At 36.2% G+C, this 26599-nt stretch overlaps 1 protein-coding gene across 1 annotated transcript in view; it reads left to right on the forward strand.

Moving 5' to 3' along the window:
• RECK (reversion inducing cysteine rich protein with kazal motifs) overlaps positions 1–26599 on the forward strand; it is an 80582-nt gene that overhangs the window by 50077 nt on the left and 3906 nt on the right. The window contains exons 10-22 of the mRNA XM_019474784.1: positions 713–746; positions 1631–1828; positions 2225–2492; positions 4326–4505; positions 5478–5690; positions 6457–6593; positions 8847–8987; positions 11625–11813; positions 15857–15979; positions 16494–16665; positions 18746–18938; positions 21261–21471; positions 22809–22882. Coding sequence (XP_019330329.1) covers positions 713–746; positions 1631–1828; positions 2225–2492; positions 4326–4505; positions 5478–5690; positions 6457–6593; positions 8847–8987; positions 11625–11813; positions 15857–15979; positions 16494–16665; positions 18746–18938; positions 21261–21471; positions 22809–22882 — 2133 coding nt within the window. The remainder of the gene's footprint in view (positions 1–712; positions 747–1630; positions 1829–2224; positions 2493–4325; positions 4506–5477; positions 5691–6456; positions 6594–8846; positions 8988–11624; positions 11814–15856; positions 15980–16493; positions 16666–18745; positions 18939–21260; positions 21472–22808; positions 22883–26599) is intronic.

Below are 26599 nucleotides of genomic sequence, written 5' to 3' on the forward strand. Positions count from 1 at the left end.
TGCCCCATCCCTGGAAACATTCAAGGTCAGGCTGGACGGGGCTCTGAGCAACCTGATCTAGTTGAAAATGTCCCTGCTCATTGCCAGGGGGTGGCGGGGAGGGTGTGGGTGTGTGGGATGGTTGACTAGATGACCTCTAAAGGTCCCTTCCAAGCCAAACTATTCTATGATTGCTCTGTGGAGTCCCCTGAAACAAAACAGCAGGGTGTATGTTTCCCTTCTTCTGCCATTTAACGTGTTGTATATCCCCCAACTGTACCTTTTGGCTGCAGTTTGAGGGAGTTGATAGCATGCTTTAGCTTTTAAGGTATATTGTTGTTGAGTTAGTTTGTCGAGATTTTCTGTTTGCATGTGTGCATCTGTGCAGAGTGCTTTTTTTCACATAGAATCTTTAGAATTGTTGTCATTAAAAAAAAATTTTGGGACATCCTATTATAGCATGCTGCTTCTAAGGTCATCCAGGAAAGTCTTCCTGTTTACTTGCTTGAATATTTATCTATTTTATTACGAGTGCACACAGAACTCAGGTGACCCCTGATCTTTTAATTTCCTACTTTCAGTGTTTTTATATAGTGTTTTTGTTTTAATTCAATCTAATTGGAACAAACAATAACAAAGTTAGATTTATTAGCTCATTATAAGAAATGACTGGACACTTAGGTATTTATTTGAAGTTTTCTGGCTTGTAACACTATTTTTGTTTTGATTTCAGAATGCTCTGTTTAGTTGTATTAACAGAAATGAAAGTAAGTATGTAATGAATAGTTTGTCTCTTTTGTTTTTCTTTTATATCGTTCTATCCTTTTTTCTCTAAAATGTAAGAAATTCTATGGGTGTACATATACACAAATCATATGGATTCAGTTCCGTAAAAGTACAAACCACATGCATAAATTTTCTTGCTCAAGTGATAAGGGGATTGGGCTGTTCATATAATTTATAACAGTTTTTAATTTGTGTATCTGGATTTGTTTTTTCTGTCCTATTTTGACGATTGCTTAGAAGCTCATTTTTTCCTTCTGCTTTGTTCATTTGATGAGTGTTAAGTAACAAAATTAAATGCACAGATGAAGTCTTGCACCATGCAAGTGTTTTGTTGCCTGATGTCTGTCTATTTAAAATGAAATCAGTGTCTCAGAATTAATTCTAATAAAAGTATTTCTCAAGAACTGTATATTTAATAACGTATCAAAAATGGGTGAATCATGATACCATCTGTATTTTTTTTAATGAGTTTTAGGACACTACTCTCATATTTATTTGTTTACTATTAATATTTGTCTAACAATTCAATTAACAATTCATATAGGACAAGTCTGGTTACCTTAAATAAGAACAAAACAGCTGAAGATAAAATTCAGGTGGCTGGCTGGTGTCTTGAACTTGAGTTCAAGACGGCTTTAGGGACTTTTTTCTCCAGCCAAACAAACAAATGTAATTTGGCTACTTACAGATATTCCTAGTCATTCTGTAGACGGAGATTATTTTAATAGAGCATAGAAGAATTTCTTCATTTTTTTTCACAGTAATACTTTGAGCATCATTGTGTGTGGTACAGACATGCTCATTTCTTCATTTCTCTGTATAGGAACCCATAGATTTTCTGTTGTTTGTTTGTTTGTTTCCTCAGTGGGGTCAGTCTGTTGCAGTTATGCAGGTCATCATACAAACTGCCGGGAATATTGTCAAGCAATTTTTCGGACAGACTCTTCTCCTGGTCCTTCACAAATTAAAGCAGTTGAAAATTACTGTGCCTCTATTAGCCCTCAGCTTATACACTGTGTGAACAACTATACACAGTCATATCCAATGAGAAATCCTACAGATAGTAAGTGTAAAAAATCCTTCTTTACTGAAAGTTATAAAAAATACTGAAAATGTTTGAGGATTGTATGCACTTTTTATATAAAATGTGTTATTGTATAAGTCTTTTGTATAAATTGTATTAATGTAATTCTATATTGTAATTGTAATTATATGAATTTATATAATGATAACTTTTGTTTGTAGGTGCATTTTTTATTTTTATTTATTTTTTTAATTCTACATATTGTTTTTTTTCCAGAGTTGCTTCTGTTTGTATTTAAAAGAAGCAATGTTATTTGAGATTATTTGGGGAGGAAAAAAGCCTCCTTATAGCACTTCTTCTCTAAGGGCTATTATGTTACACATCTTGGTGGTTGTTGTATGCTTGATAATTAACTATTTTTAATTTTTTTAACAGGTTTGTATTGCTGTGATAGAGCAGAAGACTATGCGTGTCAGACTGCTTGTAAAAGAATTCTAATGTCAATGAAAACAGAGCTTGAAATTGTTGATGGACTTATAGAAGGCTGTAAAACAATGCCTCTCCCTCAGGATCCACTTTGGCAATGTTTTCTTGAGAGTTCAAGATCTGTTCACCCAGGAGTCACTGTGCACCCTCCACCTTCAACAGGCCTCGATGGAGCTAAGCTCCATTGCTGTTCGAAAGCAAATTCTTCCACATGTAGGTCAGTATCTCTCTACCCTCATTTCCAATTGTGAAAATGCTTCAGAAGTTGTCTTATATCAGGCCTTTGCCCGAATCCTGCTATGTACATCAAATAAATAGTTCTGTGAATTCTTAGAAAAAATACAGGTTTAGGTAATCAGATGGGTGTCACATGCTGTCCAATACTTACTTTGTATCTCAAAAAATACTGTTCCATAAGAGGAATCGCACTTTTCTCACTTTTAGCACTGGCTTATTATAGCAGACACACTAAGTTAATGAAACCTACACCTTACTTGTGGTCATAATAGCCAATATTGCAACAAGATGAAGAGGCCTTAACCAGGTGCTAAAGAGAGCCAAGGGGACAATGAACTGCACAAATTCTCAAGTATCTAGTTGCTGCATGTTAAAACCTTAGCAGTATTCCTTACTAGATGCTATTCAGATTTTTGTCAATGAAAAATAACTTAGGTTATTTAATAATTAAATAATGGAACTAACTATTCTGACATTTAAAAATAAAAAAGGTTTTCAGCAAATAGTTGCATGCTTGCAAATAACTGTAATTGGAGCATTTTTAGTTTAGAGTGGTTATCTGTCCACTTTAAAAATACATCATTATTGCATTTTAAATGCATCAGTATGTCAAAATAAGTTGCAAGCATTGATTTTTTGAGCTGTTACTTCCTTTCATATCAAAGTTTCCAGTAAAAAACCAATAGATCCTGAATGCAGCCTGATCTTATAATGAGTTTAGTAGTAGAGCCCTGGAGTTGTGTTATTTCTTAGAACATTGTAGCGTAGGGCAGTTGATATAGTATCTTTTAGTTGCTTGCTTTGACAATGCGTTCTAAAAATCATAGAATAGTTTGGGTTGGAAGGGACCTCTGAAGGTCATCTAGTCCAACCCCCCTGCAACGAGCAGGGACATCTTCAACTAGATGAGGTTGCTCAGAGCCCCGTCCAGCCTGACCTTGAATGTTTCCAGGGATGGGGCATCCACCACCTCTCTGGGCAACCTGTGCCAGTGTTTCACCACCCTCAGTGTAAAAAATTTCTTCCTTATATCTAGCCTAAATCTACCCCCCCTTTAGTTTAAAGCCATTCCCCCTTGTCCTGTCACAACAGGCCCTGCTAAAAAGTTTGCCACCGTCTTTCTGTTAAGCCCCCTTTAAGTACTGAAAGGCTGCAGTAACGTCTCCCCGAATGGATACTTCCCTCATGCTTTCAATATGCAGTAGACTTTAATAGTACAGTGAAGTTCTGTACCTTCAGTTGGGATGGGGACAGTTTGTAGGATATTGCTGTGAACAAAATGGCTTGGGTATTGCTGACACCAGGAAGCATCTCAAACACAAGCAACAAACAGTACACCTATTTCAAACATCAGGGCAAAAGAAGAAATGTATTTTGCTTGCCAATCATTTCTGTAGGAGAAGGTGTGATTTGAAGTTGAAGGATGGGATTAGAAGTTGTTCATTATCATGTCAACCTAGATTTATTACAAATAAAATTAGCTGGGATAGTTCTCACCTCAAAGTCATTAGTTCAGGTTTACAGCTATTACATTTTTATTGGATATTGCAGTTTTATATTCTGAAGTCTTTCAGTCTTACTAGCTTAAAGATTTGCTAGCATTCTTAAGCGAAACTGGAAAACTTAGGAAACAGTGAAGTGGGGTTATTTGCTTTGAGCACAACATTGGATACTGCAGACTTTGTGGGCACTAACACAATCTTCCACAGTGAGTGTAAGCTGTTGTGATCAGCAAAGAAATGACAGGCTCTGCTATATCTGAACAACTGCTGTTCTTTTAATTTTATCTTTTTCATCTTTTTTTTTTTTTCAGAGAGCTCTGCACTAAACTTTATAGCACGAGCTGGGGCAATTCACAGAGCTGGCAAGAATTTGATCGCTTTTGTGAGTATAATGCAGTTGAAGTTTCCATGTTGACCTGTTTAGCAGATGTACGAGAACCTTGTCAGCTGGGCTGTAGAAATCTTACTTACTGCACTAATTTTAATAACAGGTAGGAGAGAGACACTGAATATTTTATAAAGGAATTCCTGTGCTTTGATTTATAAAATAAAATAAAATAAAATAAAATGTTTTTCAGGCTTATTTTGAGATTGTATGTAGCTGTCTTTCTGCAAATATTTTTTTAGATAATTTAAAAATAAATAGTTTTTCTTTAGAATAAACTTTTGGAAATGTATCTAACAACAGACATAACAAAGCTTATAAGAATAAAAGCTAACCCATGAACTTGTAAAATGTCATTATGTATTAGCAGCATATTCCTCTTACTGTATAGACAAGTAAGCCATGATTACTGGAATGTTGTGTATTATAAATAAGGTAAAAATTCTTGTTAAATTTACATGTTACTCTTTTTCAAAATTCCTTTTCTTTCAGAGGTATTTCTGTGGTTTTACACTCTGTAGGGCAAAATGCATGATTTAAAAGTGGTGTCCGAATTAGTAATTGCACAGTTACAAATGAAATAGTTTGAGTTTCAAAAACCATTTAAAATTTTGTTAGCTATTAGAGATCGCTGGCTTATCTTTGAAATAGTATACAGTGGCATGAGTGTTATATGAGTAGTAGAATCATGTGTGATAGATGCAGCCTATATATAAATATAAATGATAAATCAACTTGCATTAGTGATTCACCAGGAAACATTCGCACAGATATTCGGGATATCTAAGATACTTGCTTTTAAGTCAACTTTCTTCAGGTAAGAAAAAATTTAATTGATACTTGAACTAAGAGGTAGAGGTGAGAAGGGAGTTTTAGCCTTGAGTCTTAAAGAGCTTATTTTCCTTAAAGACAGAATTCAAATTGATTTTGATCTTGCTTAACTGTGGAAGGGATTCATTTCTTTTATACCACAAAAAGCAAGCCATATCAAGGTTGTAGAATTCATATGGTGAAAGGTAAAATGTGTGGTGTTTTCTTTTGCTTGTCTACATGCCATATCTTAACTTCTTCTTTTAAGACCAACAGAACTTTTTAGGAGCTGCAATACTCAGTCAGACCAGGGAGCCATGAATGACATGAAGCTATGGGAAAAAGGGAGTATTAAGATGCCATTTATAAATATTCCCGTGCTTGATATTAAAAAATGCCAACCAGAAATGTGGAAGGCAATTGCCTGTTCACTGCAGATTAAACCTTGCCACAGCAAATCTAGAGGAAGTATTATCTGCAAGTAAGTACCGGGGAGGGGGGAACAGTTTAGAGGTTCTGCTAAGGATTTTAATGAGAACTAAAAAGCTGCTGTGGGACTGTGTTTGACTTATGTTAGGAAAACATGGCAAGGCAAACACGGAAGGAATATGAGCTTGCGTAGTTGCCATTGCTTGAATCTCCACACTAAATGGAAGATGCTTGCCTGTTAATGAGATGGATGTATATGCTTCCATTGTAAAGTTGATTTATTGTTGGGGGTTTTTTGGTTCTCTGTGGTGTCTATAAAATCTTTCCTCTTTTTCGTTTGGGGACCTACTGGTGATTTTCAGCTGAGAGAAAGGTCTGAAAAAAATGAAATTTATTTTTTAAAAAAATAAATTTTGAAAGTAGGTGATTGGGTAGAAAAGAGACCGGTTAATAGTATAGGTAGTGAGATAGAGTTCAACCCATATTAGACATTAGTAAATCAAGGAAATGCTTGGTCTTGAAAGATACATGCATATGATGCCATAGAAAATAAAGATCACCAACTCCAAAGTAGAGGAAGAGTAGTGTAAGCAATAGTTCCTGTCTTTGTGTCAAAAATTTGTTTCTCCCCCTGTATGTAAACGTAGCATATACATATATATGTGTAGATATATATGTAAAAAAACATTCTGTTGTGAGGCAGAACGGGAAAGTTGTGGATTCAGGGAAGGGAAGAATGTGGAAAGAAATCTTTTTCATACAAGACTTTTTGTCTTCAAGTAGTGTTCATGAAGTTCTGTTTCTTTATTTATCTGAAGATCAGATTGTGTGGAAATACTGAAGAAATGTGGAGATCATAATAAATTCCCTGAAGGCCACTCAGCTGAAAGTATTTGTGAGCTCTTGTCTCCAACAGATGACTTGGAGAACTGTATCCCTTTGGATACGTACCTGAGTAAGTATCAACATACCTATGCAACAAAATTAGAAACCAAGATACTTTGAATGCTTATCATTGCTTTTAATAACTTTCATTATTTCTTTTAAAGAAAATTGTATTGAATTTGAGACTTTTTATTTAGCGTATTAGAGAAAATTGGATTTTTTAAATTGCCATAGCTCATTAAGTTTATTCCTTCTTGTATTGGGTGTATATGGCAAGGTTGTTTTGGTAGCGGTGGAGGCTGCAGGGGCTGTATGGGAAGATGTCAGGGACTGCACTGCGCCAGACACAGCCAGTTCAGCAATGGGCCCACTATAGGCCAAAGGTGAGCCACTTAGCAAAGTTTGTGGTCCCTCTGTGAAAACCTGTTTAAGAAAGGGCAAAAAGAGCCAGACAGGTGGAGGAGAAGGGAACAGGAAGAGTGAGAAACAGAGGTAGCACCAAGGTCAGAGGTGCAGGTGGAGAGGAGGTGCTCCATGGCAGAGCAGATATCCACAAGGCAGCCTGTGGAGGACCCCATGCCACAGCAGGTGGGTGTACCCTGAAGGAAGCTGCATCCCGTGGAGAGCCCATGCTGGAGCAGAGGAAAGGTGTGACAAGGAATGAGTGGCAGAGAGAAACTGCTATGTACTGACCATAGTCACCATCATTCCCCCCTTCCCAATCCCCACTGCATCACTTGGGGCAGGGGCAGAGAAATCTGGAGTGAAGGAGTGAAGGTGAGCCTGGGAAAGGGAGGAAGAAAGAAGTTGCTTTAGTGTTTGTCTTTTTGTTCCCATTGCCTGAATCTGTAATTAGATATTTATTCTAATTGGCAATAAATTTAGTTAATTTTCCCCAAGTCAAGTCAGTTTTGCCCGTGATGGTAATTCTACGCAATCCCCCTGTCTTTATCTCAACCCATGAGCTTTTCTGTTCCTATTCTACCTATTTTCTACCCCATCCCATTTGGGGAGCGGGGACTGGATGGGAGTTTGGCTGTTAGCCAAGGCTAACCCACCACACTTCTCTTTTGGGGACTTGATATATTCAGTGCAAGTACACTAATCTGTATCATCTAATAATCTGGCTTGTTGAATTTCAATGATTTTTACCTAGTTGAAAATAAACTAGTTAATCTTACTTTAAGAAAACTCTGTTCTTCAAGAAGTCATCTCACATGCCAAAGAAGTACTATAATAATAAAACCACTAGCACTATTTATTTACAGGGCAAAAGCTGGATCATGCCTGGGAGGACTGATCTCAAATAAATGTCACTTAAACAATAGGATGATTTAGAGCACAACTTCTTGATGTACAAAATTACACTTCTGCCTGATGCATAAACTCTATTCTTTAACTGCGCAATTAGAATAACCAAAAACCAAATTAACTCTTGGGGCAAGAGAACATGAGTTTAGTAGGTGTATGGAAGAATGAAGTTTTTGTGATTTTGTTTTCTTCTAGAATGTCTTATCCCTTATTGTATTAGTAAAATTTCTTCTTGGTTCTAGATTTCATTTAAATGCGTCTTTTTACATTATTTTCCAAATCTGCTCTACTATTACTACTTCCTATTGCATATTTATCTCTGTAGAATTTAGACCTTTTTAGCTTTATAGAATTTATCCATTTTAGACCTTCTTCCAAATTAAATTGTTATATTTCTTTCTCAGAATCCCAGGAACTTTGAAAACAGTAAAATTTTGGTTAGTAAGAGCTGCAGCTGAAAGCACGCCTCAACAAATTGTTCCCAGAGAGACAATGTATTGAAGTTTTGGGTGGTTCTTTTCATTCAGTTGCTGCTTTTCCATGTTGTCTTCCCTTTCCTTAATCTTGTAACAGGAGAACATTACTAGTGAGTTAAAGGGAAAGCAGAAGCAAAAGTTTATCAATGATAGCAAACTTGGTTAAACATCAAGTGTACTTTAAACCTCCAGTTTGTTAATCACTGACTATGGGACTTCTCTTGATTAAACTGCTGGTCATTGTCAGTTTGTATTTTTGTCATATAGAGAAAATTATTGGGGAAACAAGAAAGAGGAAATATATTTTGCTTCTGAAGAATCATCTGGGTCATTATTTCCAGGACTGAGGACTAAACTTTTGAAATAAGTTAACTACCTTGTCATGTCAAGTTTCTACAAGTAGAGTTAAAAAAATAAAAAATATTCCACAGAATTGTCAAAAACATTATTTTACTGAATGTAAGAAATGCTGTGCTTTACTGAAGAAAAATAAACCTCATTTAAATCAATATAGATGCTGTACATTTGGTTTTCAGGCCCAAGTTCTTTAGGTAACATTGTAGAAGATGTTACACATCCATGTAATCCGAATCCATGTGCAGCTAATCAGTTATGTGAAGTAAATAGAAAAGGATGTCAATCTGGAGAACTGTGTCTTCCGTATTTGTGTGTGCCAGGTAAGGGTTTTTGGAATTCTGTTTACCTGAATTTTGCTGATAAATATATGTTACTGAAATGTTGTTGAAAGTTTTAAAGTGAATTGCTGATATTCCAAAAGGACTATTAATCACAATTATCTTGTATTTTCAAAAGCTGTAGCCTACCTTCTAGCTCTTTTCATTTCTCAATGTGTTTCTGTTTTTATTGTCCACTGAAACATAAAATCTTATTAGAAGATATATTACTTATTTTGCTTCAGAAGAAATAAATGTCCATACACGGTCTTCAAGCAGCCTGCCTGCTATTTAAAATTACAAGCATGCAATACTGCAAATACAGCGCAGCTCACTGCTTCTGCAGACACCATGACATGTATTGCCCTGTATTTCCATACATCATTAGCCATATCCGCATTATTTTCCTTACTGGTGAAATAAATGGGCATTATGTCTTGCCTTGAAATTAATGAAAATCAGGCTGTCAGTCTTGGGAGGACATTTTGAGAGCTCTGAGAATCTGATCAAATGCAGGGTGCCCTGGGATGTACATCTGCATTGGCAGCAATTCTGGTATTATATTAAAGTTCAAGATGGTATCTTACATGGAATTGTCCAAATCCTCCTTCGTAGGCCAGGTCAACTTCTCAAAATCTCTCCAGCAGTTCATGGGTAACTAGTTCTGGTCTGAGTAAATTAATACTCAGACTTTTTCTTAAGAGCTTCGCTGTTGCTGCTTCACTGGATTCAGAGTGCCCAGGTTTAGGGCTTGGGAAGGAAGTGACATGGTACATAATTTATTTGCCTCTCCTTTCTTCTCTCTACTACTTGAGCTCGCAGCACTGATGCAACATCTCTGCATTTCATCTTTAATCACTGACAGCACTGTGAGTTCATTGACTGGAGAAAAAGGCAGAACCACAAGGCAGATTAGCTCTGTGTCTCTCCCAAATCTGTATGTAGGCTTGTAGTTTGGAGGAAAAAGGCACAACAAAAATATGAATAATGGATCTTGTGCTGCCTTGTCCTTCCACGAGACCCACAGTACTGCTTCTCGTTAAACATGATGTCTGGAGATGCAGCAGTACACAGCTGACTGCATTTCTGCTGCTGCTACATTGAGTGATACTTTTAATGTAGGTGCACCTCACTAGAAAGGTATTCGTGGTCATTTGGGAACTACTTCTTTAGAACACAGGTGTTGTCTAACTTCTGCACCATGAGTAAATGTGAGCTGATTGGGGAGAGAGCCTCATGTAGAATGAGTTTCAGCTCTATAACTTTGAAATGGTAGGCTTGGATGGTGTTGATAACAAGGGTCAAACCTACAAAAGGAGGCAGGAGACTGTACAATGTCCAACTTCTACAGCCCCTTCATTGTTCTACCTTAGACACCAGTAGTGCGTGCCACAATTTTTCCCCTTCCTTTAAAGCAAAAGATATCATTCAGTGACATGAGGGATCATCTATGGTTCTTGAAGCAAACAGGAGAGCTTGCATTTGGTGACCGCTTGAACGCATGTGTTGAGAGAGACTGAGCGACAGAGCGACACTGATTTTCAAACTGAATTGCATGAAGCAGCCTCCTTTCTAGAGGAAGTGATAGAGAACATTGCTGTAACTGTCTCACATCAGTTCCCTCAGCCTCTTTTGTTCCAGCAGTTCTGTGGCTGATCAGCAGTTTCTCCAGTGATTTTTAATTACAAAGAGGAAAACTGGGTTTTGCTTCACTCGTACATCTGCCACACTTGTGCTCTTCTAAAATTTAGGATAGACTTCAGCTCATTCTTTTTGTGAGCCTAGGGACATTGTTTTGGTTATGTTTCTGTGACCCTTAAAAATACTTATGTTTTTCTGAAAAGCTGAGCTTTATTACTATAGAGGTTGTATTGTCTTCACTTGCTGCAAAAGTCATTCAAAGTGATCTGAAAACAAGCTCACCCAGAGATTTTGAAGAGACAATTTACTTCCTCTAGAGGTGGGAAGGTGACTTTTATGTTTGAATTCAGTCTTTTTATTGGTTGAAAGTTTTGGGGGATTTGCTGCAGTTCATTACTTCTAGGGTAATTTTAATCTACTATTTCTTTTATTATTGTTTCCTTGCAATTTTTAAAACCATTTTTCTTCTTTTCCATTCTTTTTTTTTTAAATCCAGTTGTCCTGCTTTTTCTCCCTTTCTCCTCTCTTCACGTCTACCTACAAGAGTCCTTCAGTGTTCACATAAGAGGTACAAGTAGGGAAGGAAGACACAATAAAATACGTGAGAGAGGGGAAATGACTGGGTTTTGCTTGTGAGACCCTTTAATTCAGTTTGTGATTTGGAGAGTGAAGCGTATGTGGTATTTGTTATATCACATACATTTCATAATACTACAGAACTGTGGTAAATGAGATTACTTGAGAATTGTTGGAATTACCAGTCTTTGTCTCTGAAGTGACATTTCTACAGGTACTTCAGAACATTGTCTCAAGGAAGTATCTTCTATTTCTGCTACTTGCTGCCTCTATGAAATGAGTGAATTTGTCTAAAGGGCGAGAGCAAGGCTGCTTTAGGAACACCTTAGCTTTTTCACAAGTCAAAGAGTAGTAGTTATTTTTGGTAGCGACACTTGCCAAAGTATATACTAAATATGAGCTAAAATTTCTCCTTGCATATAGGTTGCAAACTGGGAGAAGCTTCAGATTTTATTGTCCGTCAAGGTACACTTATTCAGGTTCCATCCTCAGCTGGTGATGTTGGTTGTTACAAGATTTGTACCTGTGGACACAGTGGATTGCTAGAAAACTGCATGGAAATGCATTGTGTTGACCTCCAAAAATCATGCATTGTTGGAGGACAAAGAAAAAGTAAGTATTAGAACAGCAATTATATCTTTATACGGTACCTGTTCCATAAGTAATGAATTTTGAGGTATATATGAAGACCCAGAGGATCTGAATGCAGAGTTTATTGGAAAATAGAAAAGTTAATGTTTGCATCCCTATATATAATACTTGTTTAATTCTTACATATGCTGGAGGGTTCCATTATTTAAATCACTGCTGAACTGTGTCTGTCTCAACCAACGAAAGTCCTGTGTGAAGCGTGTTCTTAGTACACCATTTTTCAACCAAAAGGTCACTGACGTGCCTCATGTCGCCTGTTATTTTATAGTACTTGATAATAGGTAGCTTCCTTTCCAGTAGAAGAACTGGCTGGTGGGAGTTCTGAGGATTGAGGAGGGAAAAAGTTCTGAGAGGAGCCAGTAGGCAGCAGGGATGAAGCAACAACAGCAAAACAAAGTGATCTGCTGTAAGCATGCTGTAGTTCTGAGGTTTAAGCACAGTATAACTGACTATAAGTGGCTGCCCATTTCCTGGATTCCAACTTTGCGGGTACTCTCAGTCTACTTTTAACAGTATTGGATAACCAGTGACCAATAGAGGTGTCTGAGGAAGAATATGAGGAAAGGCAGAGGATTTAATCATACTTTCCATGAATATTCTACCAGAATCTGTTCTGTGCTTCAAACCACAGACCCCTGGAGCAGGGGGTGGTTTCTTTACTAGCCCCAAATGGTTTGGGGGTTTTTGGTTTTCGCTGTTGTTTTTTTTTTTTTCCATGGATTTTAAATATGGGTTAAAAAAAAGTCAGAAACTTTTATCATGAGCTATAACCTCTGGCAAGAAGTTTCACATGTTAAGATATGTGTGCCTAAAAACCCTTAGAAGAATTATAGTTTAACATACTAATCTAACTATATGCTAACATATGCTTAAAAATGAACATGTAAGCAGATACATTATGATAACAAAGGCATATTGAACACTGTGGTTCTTTAAAGTCTTCCTCAGCATGGTGGGGCTAGACCACATGCTGATTTCCTTCTGCCAGGTAACTGTTAAGATGAACATCTTTTTATTTTAACAATAAAAGAATGCTAACTATCTCTTTCTTGTCTTAGGTTTAAATTATTAATTTTCTAAAATAACTTCACTGTTACTGTTCAGAGATTAAATTGGCATGGGTAACAACCGTTAATTGGGTTCTGCCTAATCTGACAAAGTAGTTGAAAGAGACTTGACAAATTATGCTTCTTGAAAGATGATACTGGTTTATTTTCTGATTTATTTATTGCTTGAGAGCTTTAAAGGTGTATTTTTGTCATGCAAACCATCACTGTGCTTTTTGAAAAGGAAAACAAAATAAAAAGCTACTACTACAATACGGAAAATCTTACAAAATGTCTTGAATATAAAATGGGGTCTGTGCTGAGCTGTAACCCGTCTGAAGCTGATGTCTTTGAACCAGTCGGCAAGCAAGAGCTTTTCTGCTCGTGAACAGTTGCATATTTCAGCACTGGACATTGTTTAGTGTCTGTAAATCAGCCCTTTTAAAATACTGTAAGACTGAAGTCCAAGCATAATTAAAGCAAGTCAAAGATACCTAATAAGTCCAAAATAACTGAGTCACTTTTTTTACCATGTAATAAGAAAGAGTTATTTTCACATTAAGTAAATCTTAAGAAGCAAGGTGCTTGTTATAGTTACATTTGTCACAAACATAATTTTCCAATTGTGAACCAAACCCTGAATTCATGAAAGAGTAGGTAATTGGGGTATTTCTTTCTCTTACAAGATACCAAGCGGATCTAAATAATCAATTGTACAATTATTTTCATCATTCAGCAAAGTCTTCCTGTAATGTTCCATGCATTTAAAGCTTGTAATGTGGTGGGGTTTTTTTTTTATTCATCCAAAGAGGATAAAAGTCAGCCAAACACACTTAAAACTTATTTTGTATTGCCAAATTGGTACTATTTGTTCATGGAAGCAGAACACTGAAAACATCTTAATCTTAATGATATATTTGATGGGCAGTTATAGAAAGGATCTGGTGAAAGTAGATGCTTTTAAAATACAGTCATTAGCAAATACATTATTTAAATGGCGACTGAAACCTTTTATGGACCATTCTGTCCAAAGAAATTTGCACTTTTTCAGATTATTGGTGAAAATAATCACAAAAATGTCTGAAGTTGTATTTGTGGTTTATGTTTGCACAGTGTACAGCTGTCACTTGTTGTGCTAACTGTAACAACAATATGTGTAGCTGGTACATATTTGGTATTCAGTAAGTGCTGTCCATTTTAAAAAAAAAACAAACCACCACAAACCCAAAACCAGACAGCTTCCTCTCTTTTTCCATAATTACTCATTAAGTGTGTGTGGTGATTAAAACTCTAGGTGTTATATAATAAAAGATAAAAATTACCAAATTCCAAATTTGCTATGTGATGTATTGAAAACAAATAACTAAAAATTTACGGTCACCATATGAACTTTTTATAGTTACTATATTTAATTGGTTTATGTGTCAGTTGCAAAAAGCTAGGGTTTAGTTATAAAATCCGAACTGTGTTTTTTAAAATGGTCCTTTATAAATGGAACAATGCTGCGTGCACTCTTTGATAGTGAAAGCCAGCAGTCTTGCAAAGTTTCCAAGTGGATCCTAAGTCGTAACTGACTTAGGATTTTTTACTCTCAAGAATCACCTAAGAGATCCTGTGTTTGGCATTACCTTCAAATCTTGGAAACTTTTCTTACTCCCTGCTGATAAATTCCTTCTTCCTTGGGTATTACTGTGGTTTAAACAGAGCTTTTTGTGCTACAGAGGCTTTCTCTTCCATCCCCTCTTGTTCTGCCATCATTTGTCTAGGAGTACCTCTTCCGAATGGCTCAAATGCTGAGGATTTTCCTTGTGCTCCTGTAATATTTTTCAAAAATTCTAATCCTTAATCTCAATACTTTGAAAAGAGAGAGAATTGCCTTGTTTTGTAAGGCACAGTTACTCTTATGTTTTCCTGAAGAGCTGTGTATTTGTTGGTAGTCTTTAATAACCGTCCTGGTGATGGATAGATTGGCTGTCACCAACATGAATTGATTTTACATAAAACATACAACACAGTGAAAGGCAGTCATATAGACAGTTCACAAAACCAAACTGGAATTGCTAAATTGAAGAGAAATTCCCGAAGTTTGCAGTTTTATTCTTAAATTCAGGTGTGAAAAAGTTACTGACTTACAAAATGCAAAAATTGGGCAAATTGCTCCATCCTTAGAAACCAGCTGTGATGGTGTCAGTTGCATTATTAAGGGCTCCTTTCTGAAAGCCAGTGGGTGAACATAGACCTCTGTATTTATGTATGTCTTGTGCTGAATCTAGATCTGGGTTTCCGTTCAGCTTTGCTACAATCTTTCTTGTTCCCTGCTTTGGACAAAGCTGCATTGTAACTTGTACTGCTTGTTGAGGCTGAAATTACAACTATAATGGATGTTGCAAAACAATGAAGACTGGAATGAAGCATTGGCACTTTTTGACAAAAAAGTACACACAAAGGAAAGAAATGAGCACTACGGAGGAGTTTTGCATTGTGTATGAGACTATGGCTGAAAGTTTAGCAGTCTTATGTAAAATTAATTTAGGAGAAGAATGTAACTTTACAAAAGCTTTGCCTTTTAAAATATGGAGCTTGCTAGCCAGAATTTATAGAAGTACTACTTACTATGCTCCCACTTCTTCTGTTTTCTGAGTGTATTTCTTTTTGCAGCTTTAAATTGTTCTTAAAGAAAAAAAAACAACTAACTTATACAGGCTTTGAAAGGATAAAGTGCTTGCTTCCTTGTTTAACTAATTAATCAAAAACACATGTGAACAGACTTTAAACGAATAAAGCAAAACTTGAAACCTAACAAAAGAGAAATTTCAATGGGAAAAGAAACTCAATAAGGGAAATTACAGGAACAATTAATATTGAAAATGTAATATCTATGTAATGTCTATACATATGAGTATATAGTCTTCTGGTATATTTGCATTAATTGTACGCATTTACTTAATTTATTTTAAGGCCATGGAACATCCTTTAATATAGATTGTAATGTCTGTTCATGTTTTGCTGGAAACTTGATATGTTCTACACGTCAGTGTCTAACTGAGCATAGTTCAGAAGATGAACGTCGGAAGTTTACAGGTAACTTTCCAAACTATGGAAACGATAAGCTTAATATTCTTAGAGCGAAGATTAGCTTCTAAATTCTTTCTACAGTATTAATGGAAAATACCTGATAATTTGTTATTAATATGTTCTTTTAATTATTTATTTTTCTCATGTCCAACCTGCACTTCAGAAAAAACACACACCTTTAAAAAAAAAATCAGTACTGAAAAATAAAACCTCAGGTAATATGTAAAAATAGGTAAAGACAGGGTAGTGCCACTGGGGACAAGAGATAAGGAGTTCGGGGAAAAAATGGAGAAAGCTGAGTAGAATTAGCAAGGAGGCAGGGCACAAACTTCCCTTCCTACTACTTACAAGTGCATACATGCTACAGTATTGCTAAATTACAGGAGGGATGAAGTGGCTGAAGATACGGCACATACTTGCATCTAGTGGAAGGCAAAGATATCTTAGTGTCCCCTTGTGTATCTTATGTCATAGAAAGTAAGTGTGCACCAAATTCCTGTTCTGTGTGTTGCTTTTACAGGTTTACCATGTAACTGTGTAGATCAGTTTGTACCAGTATGTGGTCAAAATGGACGCACTTATCCAAGTGCATGTATAGCTCGTTGCGTTGGGCTCCAGGACAATCAATTTGAATTTGGATCATGCATTTCCAAGGATCCTTGTAACCCTAACCCTTGTAATAAAAATCAGAGGTAAAAGCAGAATATGTTTTTAAGCTTTTCTTTGGCATCATCTACTCGTGAAGCAGGTTTACTTTTTCTTTGAATGTGTTGTGTATTGTAGTTACATTCTACTTTTGGGGTACTCCAATAAAAATAACTGTTTGAAGTAGCTACTTTTTATTTATCATAGTAAAGGGCTGTAATAACCGCCAATTCTTGGTTCTGTTTATGTAGTATTGTATCGTTTAAATTCATTATGCAGATCTCAGTTTTAGCAATAAAAGAGAGCTGATGTATACTTTCAAAAATAGGAAAATCAAATTTTGTTGAAATGGCAATAAGTGTCATTTTACTACTTGTTTACTACTTGTTTCACACCTTCTTCTAGTAGTTAAAAAAAACCCACCTGAATTCAAGACTTGGATTCAGTCTTGCTTATTCAGTCAATAATCTGTGCTTTTTATCTCTAAAATAGGAAAATATTGATCACTGTGGAAGACCTGAGTTTCTCTTAATTAGATTGGTATCTTGTGAAAACCCTGTCTGTACAATCTCTGTTTTTCCAATGTCAGAAAAAACAAAATCTGTGTAGATGAACATATTAAAACAAAAATCTGCTCTGTACTAGTGTCAGAAGAAAAGAAAATCTGACCTCTATTGCAGAAATCAAAGTCTGTGACTCATAATATTGGTCTCTGTCTTCAATTTTCTCAGTGTTGTGCAATACTGCAGTCTTCTTCGAATTTGTACATTTTTCTGTTTTGAAAGAAAGCCACCATAAGAAGTTGTGTAATACTGTGCTTTCATGAAAACTGATTATAGCAATTTTATTTTTTTCCTTTTTCTGCACTTCAAATGCCTGGATGCAGAAAACTGCAGAGAAAACACTGTAATAGCCGTTACGGCATTGAAAACTGGAATTTCAAAGCTGTATTGTGGATATACACTTTTTACCTTTTATATTTTTAATTTGGAAAGTATAGAGAGGTTTTTCAGCTTTACAGAATAACCATTATGCTTAGAACCTCAACTTGTAGTTTCTGTAAAGGACTGTACACAATACATTTTCCTGGGTCAGTTTGATAATGTAGCATAAACTAAACATGCTCATTTTAAAACATCTCTGAAGTGCTTAGAGTCTATTTAAGATCTTATATTCCACTTGTAAAGTGTTTAAATCTCAGAATTTCTGAGTCTTCCCTAATATAAAAGGAAAATGTGTAATGCATAGGACAGCAGCACTCAGAGAGAATAAGGAAGTATTGTACATAATCCAGTGGTAGCATTGTTGTCATTTATAGAAGGAGGAGATTGTTAAAGAAGCCATTTGACCTTTCATCAGTCTATTCATCAAACTCTATTGGCTGGCATTTCTCTAGCAGAGGGATGTCTTGCAGGGCATATGGCAAATGTTTTGCAGATAAGACCATGGAAGGTACATATTTAATATAAAGGGGAAAGGATTTCTGCTGTTTATTGCTCTTTACTTCTTATCTGTGAAGGCTTGAGGGGGATGACATGCCAAAAAAGGAAATTGTGTTAATACTAGATTTTTCCATTTGTTTGCAGTCATCTCCAAGATTGGATGTGATATAATATACTGAAGCTACAAAGCTAGAATCCAATTAGATATTTGTAATTGAAACCATATAATCTTGTAAGTCTTGTTTTCACTACCTTCTCAAGGAAGGGTGAGGCTAGACCTCTGCTATATAATCTTCTTCTCTTGCAGTTCACTGTTTCCGTGTTTTCTCTAGTTTTCCTTAAATATGTATTTATGCAATGAAGCTTGGGAGTAGGTAAGAAGTTTATCCAAGCCTTTTTCGAAAATCCATTGAAAAATGCTTGGTAAAAGATTAATTTTAGTGGAAACTGTAGTTGTGTTCACATACATTGACTAAACGTGGTGTGAACCAGTTTCAGGTTTGTGATGATGCCTGAAATTGGCTATTCAGAATGTTTTATCACATGTACTTCCTGCAGCTCTGCTGAACCATAGTTAGCTCTAAAGCACTGGAAAAGATTTCACTGAAAATATTTTCCCTGAATATTTTGAGACTTAAAAAAAAAATCCTATGACATGATATGAAATTATTATTACTTTATGCAGGTGCATACCAAAGAAACAAGTTTGCTTGACTAGTTTTGGAAAGTTCGAATGTAGCCAGCATGAATGTGTGCCAAGGCAGTTAAATTGTGACCAGACACGGGATCCTGTTTGTGACACAGACAATGTGGAATACAGTAACTTGTGTACTTTGTACCAAAAAGGAAAAAGTTTAGCATACCGAGGACCATGCCAGGTAGGAAGTGGTTCTAGCAATAAATATCAAATCTTCTTTGTTCTTTATTGTTCAACTTTCCAATATTGTGGTTTTTATAGCTTACAAAATGTTCTCATTGAAAGTAATCCTTTAAAAATGTAATTTTCACTAGTATAAAAAATACACAAAATTATATTCAGAATTTTGTCAAGTGTTTCTCTGCTTTAGTTAACGGTTGTCTCAAAACCAATCAAAAGCTTTACTTATGCTTTCTTGGGGATAATACTCTGATATTTGTATTAAGCCCTCCTATATTTTTCACTGTTAAAGCTTGCACTGAGGTATGTTTGCAGTAATCAGTGCAGTTCCTTCGTGAGTTAAATGCTAGTTTTCACCAATTTGAACTTGTTTTAAATAAATATTAATGCCCGGTCATAGAAAATCTTTAGCGTTTTGTGTGAGGTGCTCCAGGTTTACCAAGTTCATTGTTCAGGATCTATTTACACCTAAGTTTTGTTGAAGACTAGGCAGTCTGTAATATTTTCTTTAGTTAGTCTGGATTGGATTAGTCTTCATATTAATCCCTGAGAAGGATTAGGATTAGGTTTCGTTCTTCCATCCCACTGCTCCCTAGATTGTTGGTAGACAAGCTATTTCTATCGCTTTACAAGAAAAGTCTGGAGCTACTGTTCTCAAAGTTGCTGGCTTTACTGTTGATAGGCCGTTCACCTCCAGGTTTTTCTCAAATGATGAAGATTAATTTGAGACCTCCTCTTGGTTGCAACTGATGGATATTCTTAGAAGTACAGAACATTTTTTGAGGATTTTTCTGTATTATACATGCTTTTGCTCTTTTAACCCACTTTTAGTTTCTGCCTTTCTGTCTTTATACCTTCTTTTTCTTGCCCTTTTTGAGCAACCTCATTAAGTACAGATAATTCTTCTCATTGCACATCAGATATCTCATGAGATACTCAGAGAATGTTCAGCTGTTGAACAGTAAGGATCAAAGGAATATTGCATGGCTGTTTTTTTTCTCCAGCAGTTGTATGTCTGGTTGTATCCAGGTTCACGAAGTCCTTGACACTGGTAGCTTTAAGTTTTCACTCTTCCTTTTATAGGGAGGATGACTGCAAGATACAAAACTATTTGGGGTGCTCACATTTACTTGTCCTTTATCTGTTTTGTTGTTAGCTTAGGTGTGTAACATATAAACTGTAATTGTCTTGCTATTTTAGAGTATATACAGTGATCATATAGCTATGGTGACTTGAAATATTAGTTAGTTTAATAAAATATTTGGACCTCAGCAAGAAATTATGGAATGAGTAGTGTCATTTCACAAAACTTTGGACAAAAGTATTAGTCATACCTTGTCTGCAAAGAGTCAGCAATTCCATTTGCTTCTGTCCATGTTCAGAAGCTTAAGTTTATTGGCATTTGACTTCTTGAATGTGTTGGACTAATATAAGTGCACAGGCAGGATAGGAAGAAACTATATTACAATTTTCTTTGATTTTTACATGTGTTTGAATTAAATGACACACTAGACATGTTTTTCTGAGAGAAAATGGACACAAATGTATTTTTATAGATGTAAAGGTCTCAACAATAAATATATTTTTGACAGAGGTGTCTAGTAATGGATTTTATTCTTCTGAAGTGAATGTATACATTTAGCTTCTCAAATAATGTGTTAGAAATACATAGAATCATAGAATCATTTAGGTTGGAAAAGACCTTTAAGATCATCGAGTCCAGCTGTAAACCTAACCCTGCCAAGTCCACTACTAAACCATGTCCTTAAGTGCCACATCTACACATCTTTTAAACACCTCCACGGATAGTGACTCAACATGCGTACACACACTAAATTTTAAGAACACAAAAACACACTGAGATGAATGAATAAATAAATTATTAGTAAGTCATTAAAATATTAATAAATAAATCAATAGCAAATGTTTTCTTAATTTTATTAATACTTTATTACATGATAAAAATACAATAATCTTAAATGAATTAATTTAATACGTAAGTTAATTTAAATGACATGGTCATTTTATTTAAGCATTAGCACAGAACAAAAATTGTTGTTTCCCAAAACATGTCTTCTTGTACATTTCTCAGATTCCAACTTACATTTTTCTGTCACCTTCTTTAAGTGCTTGTTCTTTGCATTTATTACCCATTCATAAACTGGCAGGTTATTTATTCTAGATTTCCTACTTTTTTGAATGTTTGACAGTATTAGCAATGAATTCCCATTAACTTTGGTTTTCCTAATGTTAAAACTACTCTGAAGTTTTGTCTGTAGCATGAATAAATTGTTGGTCTTTGAAACATTTCTATGTGTTTCAGCCGTTTTGCAAATCAGTGGAACCTGTATGTGGACATAACGGGGAAACCTACAGCAGCGTCTGTGCTGCCTATTCCGACCGTGTGGCTGTTGACTATTACGGACAGTGTCAGGCTGTAGGTGTTCTCTCAGACTACGGTTTTCATATAGAGTGTGCCTTTGTTAAATGTCCCCGGCTTTCTGCTACTGGCTGCAAACCGGTTATTGCACCAGGTATGTTAACTCGTTGTTGAAGTTTACTGCAGATAGGAGAGAGTCTCCAGGCTATGTGTATAAAGAGGTGTATATTTGGAAAAAAACTTACGCTTTAAAATATTGTCTTCCATAATGTCTTTGAGACATCTAAGAGAAAGGATGAAGTAGAGATCTTTACTTAGGGCTAGAACAAGCCAGTATCAGGACTCAGCCGAGTAATTCTGAAGTGGAAAGGCCTTGGCTTTAGGAGTCACGCTCCTTCAGTCTTTAGAAACTTGCAGCTGTCCCCATAGGACTGGTTTGGGAGAAACGAATGAGGTCTGTGGTGTCTAGGGTAGAATGTCACTGGGAATCGGACGAGTGATTTTTCGGAAGTGGCAGCACAGATACCACACTGGAATGCCAAACTGTCGTCAAAGTAGAGTTCCCAGAAGAACAAAGATTATATTTAATTAGAAGACAGAGTAAGATACCATATGTATTTACAGTACTGTGAAAGAGGAAGACAGTAGGAGTAGTTTTGCAGTTGTGCTGTTTTGAACTGGTTTTTTATTGTTTTCACAAATACTTCCTTTATGAAACAGTCAGTAACTAATCACAGGTAATACACAGAGCAAGGAAAGCTCAGTTTTTAAAAAGAAACAGTTTTATGCATTTTTCTCATTCACTGGTTTGGAAAAGGGTCTTTGTGCTTTGGTATTACATTTAGTATTGTAAAAGTCACTGTGAATGTGAATTATATATAAGTTGGAGGGGTGAATTAAATATACAATAATGGGTAGAAAGTTGAAATATTAGCCCTTTGGTTTCTGAGAAAAACAGTAGGAGAAATATGACATGCTTCTGTGTTAAACATGAATCTGTCAGACAAGTCCTTTTTTCCCCCCTTACTGTATAAAGAGTCTAAGCTCCAACATGGTATAACTGCGTAAATTAATGTTTGCAGTGTGCATAATTGCTTCTGTCATGTCCTAGCTATTTCAGATCTTGAAATTCATCATTTCTGGAGTTGCATATGCATGCATCCATACAAAACCTTGGCTTGTAGTACACAAAGTGCCTGTGGTTTTTAGCTTAATATAAAGTATTATCTTGAAACAGATGAAAATTCATCTTGTTGCTTCATGTTGATAGTAGTAAATGTGTGTTGAAAGGTGACTGCTTTTGCATTATAAATGTTTTCAACATTAAAAAGTCTTAGAAATTGTGCAATTCTGCTATCAAATTGAAAGATTTACTTTGCTTTGGTCGTTTTGCTATTTTCATTCTCAGCTAACGTTCAACTTTTGACCTCTGCTTACTTAAAAGTGAAAAGACTATTTGCTTTTATTTCTGAGATTTTTTTATTCACATAGGAGCCTGCTGTCCACTATGTGCTGGAATGCTGAGAATCTTATATGACAAAGACAAGCTGGATACTTTTGCGAGGGTAAACAGTTTAATCATGCCTTATGTTAAATGGTACATGGAAAAGTCAAGTCACTGTATACTCTCTCCTGAAAAGTTAACACATTATAAAGCCAATTATTTTTCAGTAGATAGTGTGTGATTTGATATTTTTCTTTATACTGTTTATACTTTCCTTTATTTCTTAATATCAGGTATAGAAATTGAATTACAATGCAAAGCAAAACAGAATTAGAGTAGGCACAAACAAGCACATTCAGCTTTGCAGTTTAAATTACTTGTAATAGTAAAGACCAATGATACAGGAACTGCATATATCTCATGGTAGTAATACAGTGCATATTGGTTATTTATGGCCGTTTTGTTAAGATTACTCTGCTAGCTCACTTTCCTAATGTAGGTAACTTAGTTCTGACATTGTCTTATGTTTAAATTGGATTGTTTTACACTCTTTGGGTTATCTAGATAGTGATCACTGATTTTGTTGCTCATCAGCTAAAATGTTGGGTTTTAATTTAACATCTTCTCTGTAAGGACACCAGCATCCTTCATTGCTGCTCTTTGGAAACCTCCAGTGTAAGATGGATCTTCTGATGATGATTGTCTATCACTGAACACAACATACTAGGCCCGGACTCCCCATGTGGTGTATAAAAGGGATTTGCACTTTATTGACCCCTGAATGTAGGTAACTTAGTTCTGACATTGTCTTATGTTTAAATTGGATTGTTTTACACTCTTTGGGTTATCTAGATAGTGATCACTGATTTTGTTGCTCATCAGCTAAAATGTTGGGTTTTAATTTAACATCTCTGTAAGTTAGACACCAGCATCCTTCATTGCTGCTCTTTGGAAACCTCCAGTGTAAGATGGATCTTCTGATGTTGATTGTCTATCACTGAACACAACATACTAGGCCCGGACTCCCCATGTGGTGTATAAAAGGGATTTGCACTTTATTGACCCCTGCTTTTATGCTTCAGTACATGAAACAGAGCAGAACGCTTGATTTTTGGCACGACATCACAACAAAATAGAGTAATATGACAATCATGCCTAGTGAAGCAAAACAATTCATGTTTGCATCTGCACATGTTTTTTATTTTTTTAAATATCAAGAAGAAAGAGAATTTCCCCAAAGCAGTATAAAATTACATTAACCCATTTATATGTTTAGAAGTAGAGAGAATTAACTATTATTGTAAAAGCACAGAAAAATTTAGCTTGAACAGGACCCCTGGAGGGGTCTACTACAACCCCCCTGCTCAAAGCAAGGTTAACTCTGGTTAGACCAGCTTGGCCAGCTGAGTTTTTAAAACCTCCAGGAGTGGAGATTCCACAAGCTGAACACTGCTGGACTCTCCAGTTCGTCAGTGTGGCCGGGGCGGGGAGGGGGCGTAAATGAAGGAGAACGATGACTTTTGCTGGCTTTGTTCTTGCTGTTGCAGCCCAGTGTGTGGTTGGCCATCATCTCAAGGATGTGCTGCTGATTGATGTTCTACTGATTTCCTCTCAGAGATTTTGTGTGTGTGTGTGTGTGTGTGCGCGCATTGACCAATTTTGCTGAGTAACAGTGTCTGTTAGGTCATGACTGCATCCTGGAAGGTCTTCCAGTTGTCATCTGTAATGGGACCAGGGACACGGTGACCACTGCAGCTTCTCAATTCATACATTACAACATGTGGCTGTGAAGAAGAATTTTTAGTTTTAGTTAGAAGAAATTTATTGGACTTACTCAAGTAGTTATTCAAGTAGTTGGTGATAATTTAACTACTCTCCTCTCACCTACTAACTACCCTAATACCTGGATTAGGGTACTTAGTAGTTGCTTTTTTTCTTCTTTTTTCCCCTCTCTTTTTTCTTCCCTTTGTCACCACAATGTTGCTGACTTTCTCTTCTCTTGCTCACCTAACACCACAATACACAGTCTTCAAGTTTTCAGAACTCATATATATAAATACATATATATCTCTTTACATTTAAAATATGTGATCTCTCAAACATTCAAGTCAGCATTCTCTTAGCACATACTAGAAATTACAGAAGTTTGACTGAAGCTCTCTCCTTCAGAAACTTCAGTCAGGAGTCATCCAATAAGCCCCCAGAGATGATCTCTAACTGGTCACAGCCACCTGGAGACTGTGCATGGTGTGACACTACCCTGAGCATAGAGAGTTAGAAGCTCTGTGCCTTTGTTACTCCAGTGTGAGTCAGAGGCCAGCTAATATCTCCTAATAATATAATAGAAGATGCCCACCTCTGTATTTGAGTAGATTTGATACTTTTGTCATCTACATGAAATTATTGTTAATAGCATTGATCTCCTCTGATTCCATCAATAAAGCTATAGGATTGGTGTGCAGCTCTTGCTTTTGACAGTGTACGTATACATATAGTGTATACATCCATTGTACTGGAGATGGTGAAGTCTCAGATAGATGGAACCGTGGCTAGAAATGCTAGCATACACTTTAACCAACCCAAGAGGGCAAGGAGTAGTAATGTATGCCTATTTTAGTTCAGACAGGTGGTTCATATGAGAAAAAACTTCTTCAATTACTGAAGAGTTCTATAAATCTGACTTTTTTTTTTTTCTTCCCCCACCCCTCTGGCCTTTTTTGTAAAGATAGCAGGAAACAAAAGTCAGCATCTATGCAGAGCAAAGAAACATTAGAGATCTGCTAAGATTCTAATCTAATCTACTAGATTTCTAATCTAAGACATTAAAATCCAAGTTTGACACTATTGGTCATCCTTCAAGTATCCATGTGCTTCTGTTTTAAGACTGTCAGAACAGGGTTTGCTGATCAGACAGCATGTCAGACTACATTTTAAATGGGGCTATGGCAAGGAAATCCCTCAAAGATCTGGTAAAAGAAGTGTTGCGTGACACCTTGTGAATTTGATTCATGTAGTCTACTTGGATTTCCCAGATTTCCATTTGTTAAGGTCCTGTACCAGTGGTCTTAAAAGAAACGAAGCTACAGTAGGATAAGGATGGATGGATCTCTTGCAGCTAAAGCTAGAAAACAGAACACAACAGAATGACCAGAAGTCACAAGTGAAGTATTTGTGTTGGTGTCTATACTGTTCAACACATCCAGAGGTGACCTGGAAAAAAGGTGAAAAACCTTGAAGGTGTGGCAGTCCTTAAATAGACTTGAGCATCTACAATCAAATTATTTTTTGTCAGATACAGACAGCAGAACAGAGATAAGAATTTTAAGAGAAAAATAGATTTACCTGGTAGTTACGTAGTCATCTTGAAATGTCACATGTTCCCATATATACAGACATGTATCTGTCTTCACAAAGCCATAGCTCTTCATTGCTGGTGGCTCTTGGAACAGGTTCTGTGATGGTAAAGGAGTGCCAGCTGGTAGGGCTGCTCTGCCTCTTGTTTCTCAGCATGAGAGTACAAGCCGCTGTAACAAATAACCATTTACATTATTTTGAGGTACATGATACATATACACACTAACCATGAAGGTGGATGTTGTGGTTTAACCCGGCAGGCAGCTAAACACCACACAGCCGTTCGCTCCCCCCGCCCCAGTGGGATGGGGGAGAGAATCAGGAAAAAAAAAAAAGTAAAATTAGTGGATTGAGATAAAGGCAGTTTAATAGGACAAAAAAGGAAGGGAAAATAATAATAATGATAAAAGAATACACAAAATAAGTGATGCACAATGCAATTGCTCACCACCCACCAACTGATGCCCAGCCAGTCCCCGAGCAG

The sequence above is a fragment of the Aptenodytes forsteri genome, unplaced genomic scaffold, assembly GCF_000699145.1.
Source record: "Aptenodytes forsteri isolate BGI_AS27 unplaced genomic scaffold, ASM69914v1 Scaffold250, whole genome shotgun sequence".
NCBI classification, from domain to species: Eukaryota; Metazoa; Chordata; class Aves; order Sphenisciformes; family Spheniscidae; genus Aptenodytes; species Aptenodytes forsteri.